This window comes from Papio anubis, chromosome 6 (assembly GCF_008728515.1).
Source record: "Papio anubis isolate 15944 chromosome 6, Panubis1.0, whole genome shotgun sequence".
Lineage (NCBI taxonomy): Eukaryota > Metazoa > Chordata > Mammalia > Primates > Cercopithecidae > Papio > Papio anubis.
Window position 1 is genome coordinate 133,294,035 of NC_044981.1, and position 16,795 is coordinate 133,310,829.

Consider the following 16,795-nt stretch of genomic DNA (forward strand, 5'->3'; position numbering starts at 1 on the left):
GGCACAGTGGTTCACACCAGTAATCCTAGCACTTTGGGAGGCTGAGGCAGGCAGATTGCTTGAGCTCAGGAGTTCAAGAGGGCAACATGGTGAAACCCCATCTCTACTAAAAATATAAAAATTAGTTGGGCATGGTGATGTGCACCTGTAGTCCCAGCTACTTGGGGAGTGAGGCAGGAGGATCACTTGAACCGGGGACATTGAGGCTGCAGTGAGCCAAGATGGTGCCATTGCACTCCAGCCTGGGTGACAACATGAGACTCTGTCTCAAAAAAAAAAAAAAAAAAAAAAAAAAAAAAAAAAAAAAAAAGTCCTTATGCTCTGGCTGTGTCCTAGACAAAATCAGAATCACTGGACCAGGTACCAGATTTTTAAAAACTCCCTAGGCCCTTTTCTAAAACATAGGCACTTTTCTAAAACACTGAGCCAAGGTTGAGAATTGCTTCTCTAGAATGAAGTTGTGTGTACAAATTGTATTGAGCAACTGGACGGTGGTGAAATAGTGAATATGTCAGTCATCACCTCGATTGGAAACAGCACCTTCCTTCCCCTAGTGGATAACATTGTCAGAGAGGATTATTCTTTTTTGCTAAAATTTTTGCTAAAATAGGAGAAGAAAGTTTCCTGTTCTTTACATGTTCTGAATTATTAGACTGCAACCATTGTCTACTAAAGATGGCAAATGAAACGTTTCCTTTTTAAGCTGGTGAATGAAATCAAGGCCAGTCTTCTCACAGAGCTCTTTGAAGATGACTGAAATCATGGGTAAAAGGAGAACAAAACACAGAACTTTTTTAGAAAATGAATTTGTTCGGTCAAATTACAACTCCAAAAGACTCAATGAAGCATGCCTTTTAAGTTTCTGGTTTATTGTTTCCTGATAAGTAGAAATGCATTTCAGCATTATTCCTCTCCACCTAGGTGTAAATTGTGATATTCACTGTAGGCTTAGAGAGTCCCAAATCTTAGTCCCATAGTATCAAATGTGTGCTTAGTTGTCATTCATAAGCTTGGTTCTGGCATCTCCCCAAAGCCCAAAAATCATTATCAATAAGAAAATCAAATAATTAAGCTTTCTGGCCTGAATCTGATCTATACCCTCTACCTTCAGCATAAAAAGCTATTCTCTCATATGGCTAGTTAAACTCTCTAATCATGAACTTGGGTCAGGAAAATGATTTGCTAATTCTTTCATAAACAGAGTAAGAGAACTGATTTCCTCCCAATCACACAGCCAAATTCCCTTGCTGTCAGTGACTTGCACAGAAGGCCAAAGCTGACATACATGGTAAAGGATGATAAAAGTATTAATAGGACTAAGTTAAAAAAAATTGCCTTCATAAATTACATCTGAACTCTTTCCTTGAGATGACTGGAGTGCATGTTGCAAATTCAACAATTTATGGCCAGTTTCCTTTTATCCTTAAAATCACACAAAACAGGCAATTATTTAGAATGAAATAATTAGTTTAATATTTATAGACTTGAGAAAGAACTTGAATTAAAATTCAGTCTGTAGTCTGAATTAGCACCATCTGAATACAGAAAGAATTCTATATACATGCACAAATTAGTTTAATTAACATATATAGGTAAAATATATTTGTTTTACTTCATATGCTTGTTTTGACAGACCCTTCCTGGGGTTATACTTATTTTTATTAGTTGGCTGGGCATGATACAGGTTGAACGCCCCTCAGTTCCAGGGCCTTGGCAAAATTAACTTCCAGTGGCTTGCCTGTGCCTTTGGTGAGCTTCAGGGATCTGACGCAACCTCGGAACGGAATGCTGGTGGTCAGGCCAAACTGCTTGAGGTCATCTGAAAAAGGCAACGCAAGAGGGCTCAGCTTTGAAATGCTCCTGCGCCAAATATTAAAAGCATGTTTCAAAGTCACCTGTTAGCTTGAGATTAAATTGGAATGCTGTTTTATGCAAAGTTAGTGGTTTTGTTTTTAGCCTTACTAATAGAATTGTGAAGAAAGATCAACTGAAATTTTTTTTGAGACAGGTTCTTGCTCTGTTGCCTAGGCTGGAGTGCAGTGGTGCAATCAAGGCTTACTGCAGCCTAAACCTCCTGGGCTCCAGCGATCCTCCCTTCGCTGTGTTGCCCAGGCTACTCTCCAACTCCTGGGCTCAAGAGATCTGCCCATCTCAGCCCAAAGTGTAATTCCAGTGTTGGGATTACAGGCATGAGCCACCATGCCCAGCCTCAACTTTTTAATAGTTATATATTATAAAATCTGAAAACATCTAGAATTATACATCTTAAGATATGAAATAAAGTGGTTTGGGATGAACAAATTTACAGTTGTGAATTAAAATCGTAAAATGTTAGTTCATGAAACAAAGCAATTGATCAAATACTTTTAAGTACTGACTTAGAACTTTTTGAAGGTGACTTTATCACTTTCTTACATTGTAAAAATAAATCCCTAAAGGTTAAGTAGTTTGGAAATTCATGCAGAATCTTCCTCTTACTTATTATGGAGGTGCTTGTTTCAGCAGGCCTACTAGGTGTTAATCAGGATCCCATTTCATAGACTGAATGGAGAAGTACATTACCTCCTTCGTAATGTCTTGGAATGTATCCTGATTGAAGCAAAAGATCTTTTTAAAGCCCAGAAGGCACTTTGGAAAGAGGAGCTGTCGTTGGGCCCCCATTGCATTTCTGTCAACGTTGCTCTGTCAACAATTGCTGAATATACATTTTGCTTGTTTCATTAAGCAAAGGAGCTTTATGTAAACAGGGACAAAAGTTCCTCTCGACAAAATGATGAAAGACCATTCCAGGAGGCTATGCTATTACAGTACTTATTAAGAGCCACTTGGCTTACTTCTCATCAAGTTGGCCACTCTTGTTTATGGGCACTTTAGGTAAATCTCTGCAGTTCACATGCTATGTTTAATGTGCTAGAGAAGGATTTTGAATGAGGATTTATTGCTTGGGTTTCTTTGTAATATAAATATAAACTCTATAATAACATAAGGGGGAAATTAGCTACATTTAACCCAATGATTTCCAGAACTTGAGGAAATAAGTTCCATAACATTTTATGATTCCTCTGGTATATTAATTTTAAAAAAATCAGTAAGAACACCAAGTTTGGCTCCAATTGCTGTTAAATGCCTCATATCTTTTATAAGCCAAATTCATTTCCTCTAGCTTCAATCTCTCCACAAATGAAACTTTGGGGGCTCTCATGAAAAGTTCAGTCCCATGTGGTTTATATAATATGTTCATTTTACACACTGGAAATTTTAGGTAAGGTGCTATTTATAGGAGCAGATTCTAAAGCTAGGAAGCAAGTACACATAAGCACACATTCTTAGACACATGTAAATATAAATGATTTCAAAACCACTAACATAAGAGAGCAAAGACATTCTTGCTGGGGTAGCCAACACTCACCTGGGAAGCCTCCAACAAACACAGGGTCATTTGTGTCAGCTGATGTAGATGCTGGGTTTAGGCTTTGGGCTTCCACCTGGTTCCCATCGACTGTGAGCTCGATGCGGTGTTTGATCTTGTTGGCAGTGACTTTATGCCATTGTCCATCACACAAATGCCCTGGAACCCCAGCATCGTAGACAGCAGTGAATCTGCCGGCGCCATTGTCCACATGAAACATCAGCTGGAAAGCAGGAAATAGAACAGTCACAGATGGTTTTATTAAAGAAGTATCATGATGTTTCACACATAAAAATGATCAGGTCTCTAGGAAAGACGTCGGCCAGAATCATTTGAACTGGATGTAACTGGGCATATTGAAAAAAATTTTAAAACTTGATAGAAATTAAAGTATAAATCTAATCACCAGGAGCCACAAATTATGTTCTTTGCTTTGGGGCATTGTTGGGAGTTAATAGGCAAGATACATAAAGCTGGTAATAATTCTGCTTTCAGAAAAATTTGAGGCCAGGTGACAAGAAAAGGACCTAGTGTACACAGGGAAAAATTCTACCTCAGATCTTTGTAGAATGTGAGAATTCTTACTGAACCTTATAAAATTTTCTTAAAAGATATTGTTTAAAGTGACTATTTATTTGGTTTACAAATTCAAAGTAAAGGATTTTTTAAATTTTAAACTTTTGATGTTTTAATTATGTTTTTTCTTTCATGGATTTCATTTTATATACAAGATTAAGAGTTACATAAATTATATTTTGGAGCCCGTTTCATGTCACAGGTGCCAAAGACCTGAGCCAGAAGGCCAGTTAAATTCCTAACAATGAAGAACTTAGATTAGAAGTTCTGGTCTAAATGAGAAAAATCTGTTTTTAGTAATGTGGAAAGGCCCCTGAAATTTGAGATGACAGAATTCTTTTGAAGCTGGTGAAGAAATGAAACATATTGAAACATTAAAAACATTAGTCAGTTTGGCAACACATTTGACAAGGTAAAAGAAATGAAGTCTTAAAAAAAGATTAAAAAGGCAAGTAAATAGGTGAAAAGTTTGTAAACTCTAGTGATGTAATTATTACTGAAATGTTTACTATATTGGGTGGAGTTTGCATATATATTGCATACTATATTGGGTGCATACAATATTGCACACTATATTGGGTAGCTTTTGCATGTAAAAGGAGCTTGGTGAGAAATGCACATGATAGTGACATATTGATGGTAACTGCCCTTAACAGCACTTGATGAAATGAAGCTTACTTGAAAAAGATGTAGTAAAAGTGTGTTTTGAAAATTTGGTAAAACTATTAAGTGTTGCTTATTTGTTCACCCTTTTTTACCTCTAAGCTGGTGGATCCTTTTTCCTGTATTACTTTTGTTTGAGGACAGTTTGAAAATTGAGCGGAAGGAGGAAGAAAGCAAGAAAAAAATAGTTTAGGTCACTATGTGATTTTTCTTCTTGGGAGGCAACACTAAGGGTGGAAACGTGAACTGAGTTGAAGTACAATTCCTATTTAATAGCCAAATAGAAAACTTGTGAAATTTCTTGTTCTGCCTTCTCTTTTTCCCTGCTGCCTATAGTGCAAAGTTGTCTCACTGCAGGGCTTAGAGAGGTGTTTAGAATTTGATTATCAATTATTATCAATCTGACACACTACTTTTATAAATTTGCTGTTTTTTGAAATGGTATCTGGATGCTCTTTTAAAAAATTGAGAAACTGATATGTCAGTTGGCTACCTTGACTTCTAAGAGATGCCTAGCCTGTTATAAGAGGCAGACTAATTTTAGATGATCCACACCTCTGCCTTTTCTCCCACTGGAGTCAATAGTTTCATAGACTGTGTGTTCCTTAAGAGGAGAATAAGAGTGTATTCATAGCAACACAGTAAGAACTTGAGATCTCAAACTATTTGGTTCATTATTAGTCAACATAATTGGCTTGCTGTAGAATTAATGCATTTAAAGTTTATACTGGCCTACACAATAGTTATGCTGAAAACATACACAAATTGAAATAATCCAGAAGGATGAAAACATACAATTTAGCTTTCTCCCAACAAAGAATACAGCCAGGCTTCAAAATATTCGAGTTCGTCACACATGAACGATATCTACACATCAACAATATCATGAAGAAATCAGAAATGTTTCGATTGCTGACACTCACCTTTTCATCAATCATTTCAATACCCATTCCATCCATTTTTTGACTACTGATCCCCAGAAGAACTCCAGTCGTTCTAGTTGTGCGGAATTCAAATTCTACAAGAAGGTCCAATCCCACTTTGAATCCACCAACTGTAAAATGAAGATTTTAAATATTGTGGATTAGAGTATGGGGATTGTTAATTCAAACATGTGCAATGCATGACTTTTTATTAGATTTCAATTAAAATGCTAGCTAATTCTAATGAGGGCTGTAAGTTTCAGATCCTGCCTGGCCTACCTTCCACCATTGTGTCCTGTAACACACTCCATAGTATTGCTTCTTTTCTGGGCTGCCTTCCCTTCTGGAATGTACGTTCTATGAGATCAGGGGCATTGTCTATACTTTTCACCATTTTATCCCTGTGCTTACTAAAGTGTCTGGCACATCATGGCGGTTTAATATGTATTATTTGAATAAATGGATACACACTGAGATTGACTCAAAGAATCTCACTGTCAGGTATTATTATCTTAGAAGTCTCTCTGTTGAGTTAAGAAAAACATTTCAGTGATTTTTCAGTAAAATTTTAGTGGGGCACACTAAATGGTGCCATAATCATCTGAAAGGGTTCAAAAGTTGCCACACATTTTATTAATACAGAGAGAAACTGTAAATACAATGTTGATGGGAAGTTTCTGGGACATAAGTAGACTTATCTTGTTCATCCAGTTAATTCTTTTCTCTATGATTTTCCATATTTGACTCTTTGATTTCTTTAAATCTTTGAGCAAGTATTTAAGATATGCCTCTTAGGAACAAAGTGATCTGTTAAGATCTGTCTAGACCGCGGAAACTGAATTGAGTATCAGGGAACTACTCAGGGGAATTTTCTCCAAGTCTTCTATTTATTAGTCAAGAAATAAATGCTATGTGTAGCCACAGCTGTCTCCAATGAAGGATGGTAGCTGTTATGTGAAAGACTTTTGTTCTACTGAGAACCTTGATGGGTTTGGATTGGCAAAGGTGGGTTCATAGCAGATTTTAACAATAAAAGCTAGCCAGTTGTGCCTGGGAAACATAGTGACACCCATTCTGTAAATAAATTAAAAAAAAAAAATAAAGGGTAGAAGAAGCTGAATTGTTCTGCAAAATAAAACCAAAAGGGAGAAGTAAGGAGAAGAGAGGAAGGACATGAGGAAGTTCGGCTGAGGACAGAAAGAATGAAGAGGTCAATACAAAGTCCCAGTGACTGGGTCGGTGGAAAAACATTTAAGAACAAAGATGTCAAAGGTTAAGATGAATTGTATGTTTTCCAGTGAAGTGATCTCTTCTGACCACCCAAGTCTTATGTAAATTGTATTACACTGTGTGTTCAGGGGATGGCAAGGGCCATTAGAAACAGAGGAAGTGGGTAATTTTCTGGTTTGGTCTGATCCAGAATTATAAGAGCCCAGGCAGGATGGCAAGTCAATCCATTAACTGCAGAAGCTGAAGCTGAAACTCATCACAAAATTTGACATTGAAATGGGCAAAGACTTCTTGAGTAATAACACCACAAGCACAGGCAACCAAAGCAAAAATAGACAAATGGGACCACATCAAGTTAAAAAGCTTCTGCACAGCAAAGGAAACTATCAACAAAGTGAAGTGACAACCCACAGAATGGGAGAACATATTTGCAAACTACCCATCTGAGAAGTGATTAATAACCAGAATATAAAAGGAACTCAAACAATTCTACAGGGAAAAAAAAATCTAATAATCCTATTTAAAAATGGGTACAAGATTTGGATAGACATTTCTCAAAAGAAGATATTCAGATGGCAAACAGGCATATGAAAAGGTGCTCAACATCACTGATCATCAGAGAAATGCAAATCAAAACTACAATGAGCTATTATCTCACCCAAGTTAAAATGGCTTTTATCCAAAAGACAGGCAATATAACAAATGCTGACGAGGATGTAGAGAAAAGGGAACCCTCGTACACTGTTGGTGGGAATGTAAACTAGTGCAACTGCTATGGAGAACAGTTTGGAGGTTCCTCAGAACACTAAAAATAGAGCTACCATATGATCCATCAATTCCACCATTAGATATATACTCAAAAGAATATCGAAGAGATATCTGCACTCCTATGTTTATTGCAGCACTATTTACAATAGCCAAGATTTGGAAGCCACCTGTGTGTCCATCAGCAGATGAATGGATAAAGAAAATGTGGTACATATATATAATGGATATGAATAAGCCATAAAAAAGAATGAGATCCTGTCATTTGCAAGAACATGGGTGGTTCTCGAGGTCATTATATTAAGTAAAATAAGCCAGGCACACAAAGGCAAACATCACATGTTCTCACTTATCTGTGGGAGCTAAAAATGAAAGCAATTGAACTCATGGAGATAGAAATTAGAAGGATAGTTACCAGAGGGTGGGAAGGTTAGTGGCAGGGAGGAGTAGGGATGGTTAATGATACAAAATAGTTTGAATGAATAAGAGTTAGTATTTCCTAGCACAAGTGTAACTACAGTTAAAAAAAATTAATTGTACATTTTAAATTAACTAAAAGAGTATAATCAGATTGTTTGAAACATAAAGAATACATGTTTGAGGCGATGGATACCCCATTTACCCTGATATGATTATTATGCATTGCATGCCTATATCAAAATATCTCAGGTAACCCATAAATATATACAGCCACTGTGTACCCACAAAAATTAAAAATCAAAGGATTAAAAAATTATTATGTAGAGGTTATTTCCTATTTCTTTTTCCTAGCTGTACCTTCATGACCAGTGATATAAAACCATACTGGAAATGTTCATTGGAAACGGAGTGGAGAAAGCCAGGAATGATGCCAGCCATCGTCACCATCAACAAGAAATGGACACGGGTGTGCATTGTGTGTATGGGTATGTGTTGAAGGGGAGGAGATTATGAAATACAGCCTTGCAGGGAATTGAAAAGAAGAAAAAAAACATATCTCCAGAAACTGGAAGGTAGGAAAACAACATAGTATAAACATATGAGTGTTCTTGCAAAATTATTTATTTTGCTGTTCTTAATCTCCAGTGAAGGAGATGGAATAAATTCTCTAAATAGACCTTTACTTTATTTCTTCTATTAATTCTTATCAGGATCAGATACATGAATTTTTAAGAAGCATTTCTGAAATTACTTCCATAAGTTTATTTTTGGCTTAAATAAAGGATACTAGTTTAGGACTCTGGGAACTTTTATTATTTGGTACTAGCAAGAAGTTAGTATTTGTATCCAGTTAATAATCAACAGGAAGGAAATGAAAGAGCCTTACCTGCTTTGGCAAAACCTGTTCCATCAAAATATGTTCCCCTCTGAGCATTTGCAAAACATGTCCCAACATGGAAGCTGGAGGTGGGCTCTTCCAGATCAGCAGGGGCCTCTGCCATGTGGAGATTCCTGATGCAGCCGTCAATGCTATAGGTCACCTAAACGTTCAGATCAGAAGAAACAAATGTCAAGTTTTAGCAGAACTTTGCCTTTACGTAGAATACAATCATTTGTGGGGTGCTCTACGTGTGTGGTTATTGGCCAGTTGTCTTAGGGTAGGACATCCCCCAAAGCTGCCTGGGTTCTCTATTACCACCAGGCTTCCTGGCATGGATGCAGAAAATCCTGTGTTGTGCTTCTCAACTCAGATGTATCTATCCTGGAATATGACTGTTCTCATAGTCTAAATACTGCACACTATGTCTCCATTGGTTTGACAGAGCTATGGGCCCCATGTGGGTATCATAAGTTTTAATTGGTCTCTTATGTTCCTGATTTTATGTTTCTATTAATAGTTTATTAAACTTACTATATACACATTTTGTCATAGCCTATGTTCAATTTCTATTTGAAAAGGTAATTAGGTTTGGTTCAGTGCTTCTTCCTTTCGAATATCTAATGAAAGCAGCAGACCCTCCCCTAAGAAAATGCAAATATGCATAAAACTTGAAAGTTTGCATAAAACATCGGGGATTCAAGGAATTTAGAAGTAACTCAATCACACTCTGGTCCATTATATTTTATCTGTTTTTAGAAATTCAAGTGAATTGCTTTTACCAGTGTCACTTCAGAGACTTTTGTTTTTGATAGACCTAAAAAGCATATCCAATAGCTATGAAAGGAAAGTAATACTGATCATCCACAAGAGAAGCCAAATGCTGAGAATTACAACTATAATGGGTGATTGTCTTTGATGAGTGAGCAAATCTACATTATCATGTGTTCTAATTTGAGTACAGAAATGTATCACATTTGTATCTAGTGTGTTCTCTAAAAGCACGAATCAATCCCCCATGCTTCTCTCAGAGTAACACTTTCCAAAGCAAACTAGGACACATGGTCTGATAAAAAATTATTTGGTGAATATTGATTTACAAAACTGTGAGGGCTTTAAATTCTGAATCCAAAATTGGATAACTGTACTCTAACTACTGCATCTCTCAATATTTGCTAAATCTCTATGCCTGAAACACCATGAATATATACCATCATTTTCATCTTTCAGTGCTTTTTATATGCCTGCTACTCTTCCAATCACTTTATTTTTATTTATTTATTTGTTTTTTGAGACAGGGTCTTGCTGTGTCGCCCAGGCTGGAATGCAGTGGTGCTATTACAGCTCACTGCAACCTCTGCCCCTCGGGTTCAAGTGATTCTCGTGCCTCAGCCCCCGAACTAGCTGGGACTACAGGCACATACCACCACACCTGGCTAATTTTTTGTATTTTTAGTAGAGACAGGGTTTTTGGCCAGGCTGGTCTTGAACTCCTGGTCTCAAAGGATCTGCCTGCCTTGGCCTCCCAAAGTGCTGAGATTACAGGTGTGAGCCACCACGCCCAACTCAATCATTTAATCTTTATGCAATCCTTTGTGTTTAGTATTATCATTACCCTATTTTGCAAAAGAGAATTCTTTGTTAAAAAAGATTAACTTGCTCCAAAACACACAGTTAGTCAATAGTTAAATAGGTATTCAAACCAAGAGAGTCTGGCTCCAGAATCCCCACTCAGTGTTCTGTGGCATTGTCTCTCATAAGCTAATCTAAAAAACCTTCTGTCCGCCGGGCACGGTGGCTCACGCCTGTAATCCCAGCACTTTGGGAGGCCGAGGCAGGCGGATCATGAGGTCAAGAGATGGAGACCATCCTGGCTAACACGGTGAAACCCCATCTCTATCAAAAGTACAAAAAATTATCCGGGCGTGAGCCAAGATTGCGTCACTGCACTCCAGCCTGGGCAACAAAGCGAGACTCCGTCTCAAAAAAAAAAAAAACCAAAAAAAAAACCTGTCCCTTTTCAGAAAAGATAACTTCCTACTCACCTATCAGCTTTCATGGGCCCATGTGACCTAATAAATCAAAATATATCAATAAATGAATCAGTCATATATTTAGGTAATAAAGAAGAAATTAGATATTTACTGGACCAATTCTTCGGGTAGTGTAGTTGATGGGTAACCCACCAACATACAGCATTCCCACAACATCCAGGATGTCAGCTTTTCTGGGACTAATGGTTCTGTTGGAGGCCCCATCTACATAAAGAATTCCTTCTTGCTTACTTCTCATTATCTTAATCTACAAAAAAGAAAGAGGTCATTAATGCCAATCCTGAACAAATTTCAAATATGCAGAGTATAAGACATAAGGACTTTAACAATGTTACCAAGAAAAATTGAAACAATGTACACAGTGCTTAGTATGTGCTAAGCCCATTATATATGGGAAAGTTAAACCCATTTTACAGAATATCTCAAATTCTGTCTTTTCCATGACTACTGTCACCAAAAGAATACCGAATTTTCCTGGGTCAGTTTTAGGTTGAAGTCTCTTCAGTAGTTTCCCAAGTGTGGATATGTGTTGAGAGGGAGGAATGTTGTAAGGAAGCCTGCAGACTAATAGCACTTTCATGAATTAAGTGCAGCAAAATTCATGTACAGTTTTAAAAGTGCCTTAGTTTGATTGAGCAAGGAGCCTGGGCTCCCAACACGATTTCAGATACGCTACATCCCTTTGCCTAACAGGCTCTTCTTGTGTACAATTAGAGAAAGAGTAGCACAAATAGGCTGCACTTCTTTCTGCAGAAACTGATTAGTACAAAGTCAGGGAGGAAGATAGAGAACTGACTGAGGCTGAAATTAGGGTGGTGGAGCGAATTATCTTCTGAGACAGAATGAAATAAGGGGTGTAAAGACTGGCTGGAGTATAAAAATCTTGAGTCTGAATTTAGGTAAAGGAGCATGAAAGCCTGTAAAACGCTAAACTACTATGATGGTTTAAAAATTAGTCTGGGTCAGGATTAGAGTAATTTAACTCTTCATTTTACATATATTTATTCTGGTTTGGGAAATAATTTTAAAAAACCATCAAAAATAAAATCCATTTTTAATTTGACTAATTATAGTATTTAAGTCCCTTTCTTAATCCCAGCCTCATTGTGGTTCAACGATATGTCTTTTTCTCAAGTGTCATATTTATTATTCTATTAGCTAGAGATGGAAGAAATCTTAATGAGAGCTCCTTCATTTGGATCCATATTTGCTAGTCATAAGCTCCCAGCAAAAATGAAGATTCTTTTTCTTATTTCCATGATAACAAATTGGTTGGCTTTGCGTTTTTTAAGGTTTTTTGACTTTCTAGAATAAGACAAGTCCAAGTATGTTAACATTAACCAAATCTAACATCTAATAATATCGTACTCTGAAAATTAAAAATTTTATTGGTCTACCTAGGGAAGCTTTACTTAATAGGCTATCGCAGGTGCAGAGACAAATGTTGAGATTTTGTTTTAATCAGGCAGTATATTATCTATTTGCAGTCATGCCAAAGAGGACAGTAAGCTGGCAAACGAGCCTTCTGTGCCCATAATAGTACCAGTTTCTGGGTGTAAGGCCAACGTTTTTAAAATTGTTCCAAATAACTGTCAGTAGAAATGATACCTTAGAGCCCTTTAAACACGATAAACCAGAGATTCCTGGATTCCTGGTTTTCACAGACCAGTGTGTGGTTAGGTGGGGAGTCTTGGCACCCATTTTAGTGTTGCCAACTTTTGCTTTTGGCAAATACTATTTCATAATAGAAAGGCCTTTTAGCCACCATAAAACTGCTATAATATAATCTCAGAATAAATATTATTCCTTCAGATCAAATACATCGAGCTTTATGATGAACACACTCTGTTGTTCTACGTTTCTCACTTAGAGCAGTGGAAATGTCTTTAGCCGCCTGGTCTCAGTTTATAGGTAGAGGTTTGAGAACCACAGCCATATAGCAGTGATGGAACCATGATGAAGCATGTCAGTGGTCAAATGTAAACCTACACAGGTCTGAGCACATTTTCCAAGATTGTAGTAGTTGTATATGGCACTCATTTTATTTTTAGCTTCTGCCAGAGTCAGTGTCTGCCCTGGCAAAATATACTGGCACCAGGAGAATGCTGATGGCTGCCACTCACTAATTCCCTTAAGGTACTGCCAATATCCAGGGGACTATTACCTTGTGCCACTGGCCATCATTGATTTTGGTGGGGATCATGGTGTTGGTGTCCCCACTCCCCAAGTCATAGCTGAAGTAGGGCAATCCATTTCTCAGCTGAACTGTGGCAAAATCAGCATGATTGATGCGAGCCATGTAAAAAAGCAAGCCAGATTCAGCTTCGGTTCTTACTTCCAACTCAATTGTGAGACTGTGAAACAAAAGCATGCAAAGTCAAACAGAAAAATAAGAGCATTCTCATGCTAAAATACAGCGGTATCAGATCGTGGCTGCTTTTCATAAAGGAGAGTAAAACCTTCTCAGAGATGAGGAATGTCCTGGACTACTGATTTCCTACATTGGGCTCCTCAGGCTCAAATAACATTCTATTCTCTACTGTACTCAGTAAATTAAAAGAAAAGCTGGCTTCATTAATTAATAAGTGTAGTAGATTAAACTTAATTAAACACGAATACTCAGTTCTTCATTTATCAGTTCTTTCCCAGTGTCTCAGGATGATACATACCGGTTTTTAACTTTGGTGTCATCAAATGCAATTGCAATGTGACTGTTTCTTGAAAGCCCGAACTGCTTGCTCCCTATCAAAAGAGCTGGTTCTGATTCTGCAGCACAAGGACCCTGTAAAATACCCAGGAGAGAAAGACAGGAGATTATGGACTGTTCTTTAAAAAGGTAATGATGCTGTCTAATTGTTTCTTACATATTAGAGTAATTCTTTAAGAATAAAAACTGTACATTATTCATCTCTGTAGTCTACTGCATAGTAAGTACTTATTATCAAGTGCTCAGTGAGTGTGAATCAGTTTTCTTATCTCACACCCTTGAATTGCTAAAGGAATGTGCTCAGACATATGTATTGATTAATTCATAGTTTCATTATCCTCTAAAAATTTATTTATATTTCTGAGAAAACTGGAATTTCCCTTTCATTTTTCCTTCATGTATGAAGAGTTCTATTCTTAGAAGATCGAGCAGTGAAAATGACAAGCTAGCCACTTGGGTTATAACAGTAGAAAAATGTGCTTTTTTCTTGCCCTCCCCATTTCCATCTCCCACTATATTACTTTTTCTTGAAAATTATCAGTCCACTAGAAGGTTTCCATGAATTTAGACTTTCAAGATGGTGTATCTAAACCTGCATGTCAGCCCATTCAGGCCCTTGCCAGTTGCTAGGCAACCCAGCACATTTTAAAAATGTAACCCACCATACACCATTTCAACTGCCACTGTTCAAAGATCAGCTTCCCAGGGTGCTGAAGGGGGAGAGCTAGGTGCAGGGCTGTGCCGTCACGTGGTTTAATGCTCTGCTGTCACCATCTTGAAATTCTTAATAATTTTTCAATGAGGGGTCCTGCATTTTCAGTTTTGCACTGGGGCTTGCAAAGCATACAGCGGTCCTGGCTAAGTAGATCACATTTGGCTACCATAACACACAGCTCCATAAATAATCAAGGCTCCTTAAATTACCAAAGCCACAATTCCTTTCCCTGTTCTCTATTTTCACAAGATAGCTCGATATACAGGCTGCTTAGGAAGTCTCTTAGAACACGCAGTACATGAGAAAATAACCTGCACACTCTCACCAACACATCTGTTTTTAAGATCTGCACTTAATAGCTCTGGCTGGGCCACTGCCCCAGTGAGTGCTGACTCAGCAGAGGTTCTCAAGCAGCCCAAGGCAGGCTTTTGATGCACAGTGTTCTTCCCAAAGAGTGTACCTCAGAGATGACTCATCAGCACACAGGAAATTTTTACTTGATGAGGAAAAGCCTTGTTCTCTTTTCTCTTGATCTTAGTCAAACGAAGCACTCTGCCACAGCAGGTAAAAGGCTTTAAGTGTTTTGAAACACTATAAAATTGGTCTTCATGGAAGTATTTCCCTTCTTGCTTCCCAGGAGATGGTCAGTTATAAAGAGCAGACTGGCCGAAATTCACACAGCTATGCAAAACCCCGTGGGCAGGACAGGAAAATGCTATTCATTCGCACGGTTGAATGGCCTCTTTTAGAGTCAGCATGTGGCACCTTTCTTATTACGCTGCCTGCAAAAAGAGCCCGAATGGAGACACTTCGGTAGCTTAAGATCTCAGTCATGAATACTCCTATTAATAGAATTGGGGTCTTTTATCAACCTCTCACGATACTTCCCGGACGGAGGACCATCTCAACAAACATGCGGAGCCTGCGGTCTTCCTCAGAAATTGCTAAGAGAATCCTATCTGCTGTGAGTCCACTGGGGACAGAATTTCACTGAAACATCTTTACACCCTCAGCTCTGAAAACTGAGGGATTAAAATCGTGAATGGATGCTGAGGAATTAGGAAACAATTACATGTAGCTCAAAAGAGAACCACCAGTGGGTTATGTCCATATTATTGCGGTTACAGTCACTTGTCTAATTCCTATATGTAAATGTTAATATAACTTCTCTATTAAAATTAAAACAAATTTCAAGGTGGCAGTTGTACACTGCTGGTAGCAGCTGTATGTTGTGGGGGACTTTTTGATTGCTGGTAGACTGGACAGGTGTATCCAAAACTGGTCCCGAGCTAAGCAGCAGATTTTTGTTTGTTTTTGTTTTGTTGTTGTGTCGTCGTATACTATCAGATTTTCTAGATGGACAAGGCACTGGTCAAGTCATTTTAGAAAAAAACCTTTGACCAGAAAAGGACAAGGACTTTGTCAAAGTTCTTTTAAGAGTCATTGCAGGACACACCCGCTTGAAATTTAGGAAGAACAGCACCTCCTGGATTAGATCCTCCATTTCTGCAACGGGCAGCCCTGGAGAAGCAGGCAGAAGCAGTGCTTAATAAAACGGTGTTCTCAGATGAGCCAATGTTACAGAATAGTTGTACCAAACTGACACTCTAACATGTAACCTCAAAGTTTAAAGCCATTATGGTGTATAGCCTTTGTTTTTAAGGACATCCAAGGTGATATTTACTATCATTGATTTGCAACAGGATGGATGTTGTTTTAATAAAACTTCTATCACCTTCCTTTATTAAACTGGTAGTTGGAAAAGGACTGAGAAGTGCTGGTGTGAGAGGGTTTTTATACATGTGTACCTCAGGATTTAAATGGGACAAAAATTCCCCACCCTCTAATTTGACAGTGTTTTGTACAAATCTAGATCTCCCCCTTGCTTGGTTAAAGGATGTCTTCCTTGCATCACTTTTCCTTGGGTAAACTGAAACCAAGTCTGATGGGCATGGAGGCTCATGTTTGTAATCCCAGCATTTGGAAAGCCGAGGCAGGAAGACCACTTGAGGCTAGTAGTTTGAGACCAGCCTGGGCAACAAAGTCAGGACCTCTGCCCCGCTCTGTCTCTCCAAAAGAACAACAACAACAACAACAACCAAAAAAAATTAAAAAAAATAAAAAAATTAGCCTGGCATGTTGTTGCATGCTGAAAGCCCCAGCTACTTGGGAGGCTAAGGCAGGAGAATTGCTTGAGTCCAGGAGTTCAAGGTTAGAGTGAATTACGATTGCATCACTGCACTCCAGCCTGGACAATAAAGCAAGAACCTGTCTCAAAAAGAAAAAAACACGATGGAATCAGGGCAGCACCAGTTTATTGGTTTGCCCGGTGTTGCTTCCTCTTCTCTTCCTTCTGCCTCATGTTCCACAGTGGGTGGAGCTGCTCATTCAGCAGCTCAAGCTTCCTTTTTCCTTCTAGAATGTTAAAGGGGGAACAAGTGAGATGGAAGAGACAC

At 38.1% G+C, this 16,795-nt stretch overlaps 1 protein-coding gene and 1 long non-coding RNA gene across 10 annotated transcripts in view; one reads left to right on the forward strand and one right to left on the reverse strand.

Moving 5' to 3' along the window:
* Positions 1-15,429, forward strand: part of LOC103884038 — a 70,639-nt gene extending 55,210 nt beyond the window's left edge. For all 3 annotated transcript variants that reach the window (XR_002521374.2, XR_002521373.2, XR_004184590.1), the window contains 3 exons: positions 8,338-8,558; positions 13,556-13,753; positions 14,977-15,429. This is a non-coding gene — a long non-coding RNA (uncharacterized LOC103884038). The remainder of the gene's footprint in view (positions 1-8,337; positions 8,559-13,555; positions 13,754-14,976) is intronic.
* Positions 1,450-16,795, reverse strand: part of LAMA2 (laminin subunit alpha 2) — a 618,419-nt gene continuing 603,073 nt past the window's right edge. For all 7 annotated transcript variants that reach the window (XM_021936880.2, XM_021936881.2, XM_021936883.2 and 4 more), the window contains 7 exons: positions 13,587-13,699; positions 13,082-13,271; positions 11,009-11,164; positions 8,873-9,026; positions 5,572-5,702; positions 3,410-3,632; positions 1,450-1,819 (listed from right to left, as the gene is read on the reverse strand). In XM_021936880.2, the coding sequence (XP_021792572.2) occupies positions 1,662-1,819; positions 3,410-3,632; positions 5,572-5,702; positions 8,873-9,026; positions 11,009-11,164; positions 13,082-13,271; positions 13,587-13,699 (1,125 nt within the window). In that variant the 3' untranslated portion in view covers positions 1,450-1,661. The remainder of the gene's footprint in view (positions 1,820-3,409; positions 3,633-5,571; positions 5,703-8,872; positions 9,027-11,008; positions 11,165-13,081; positions 13,272-13,586; positions 13,700-16,795) is intronic.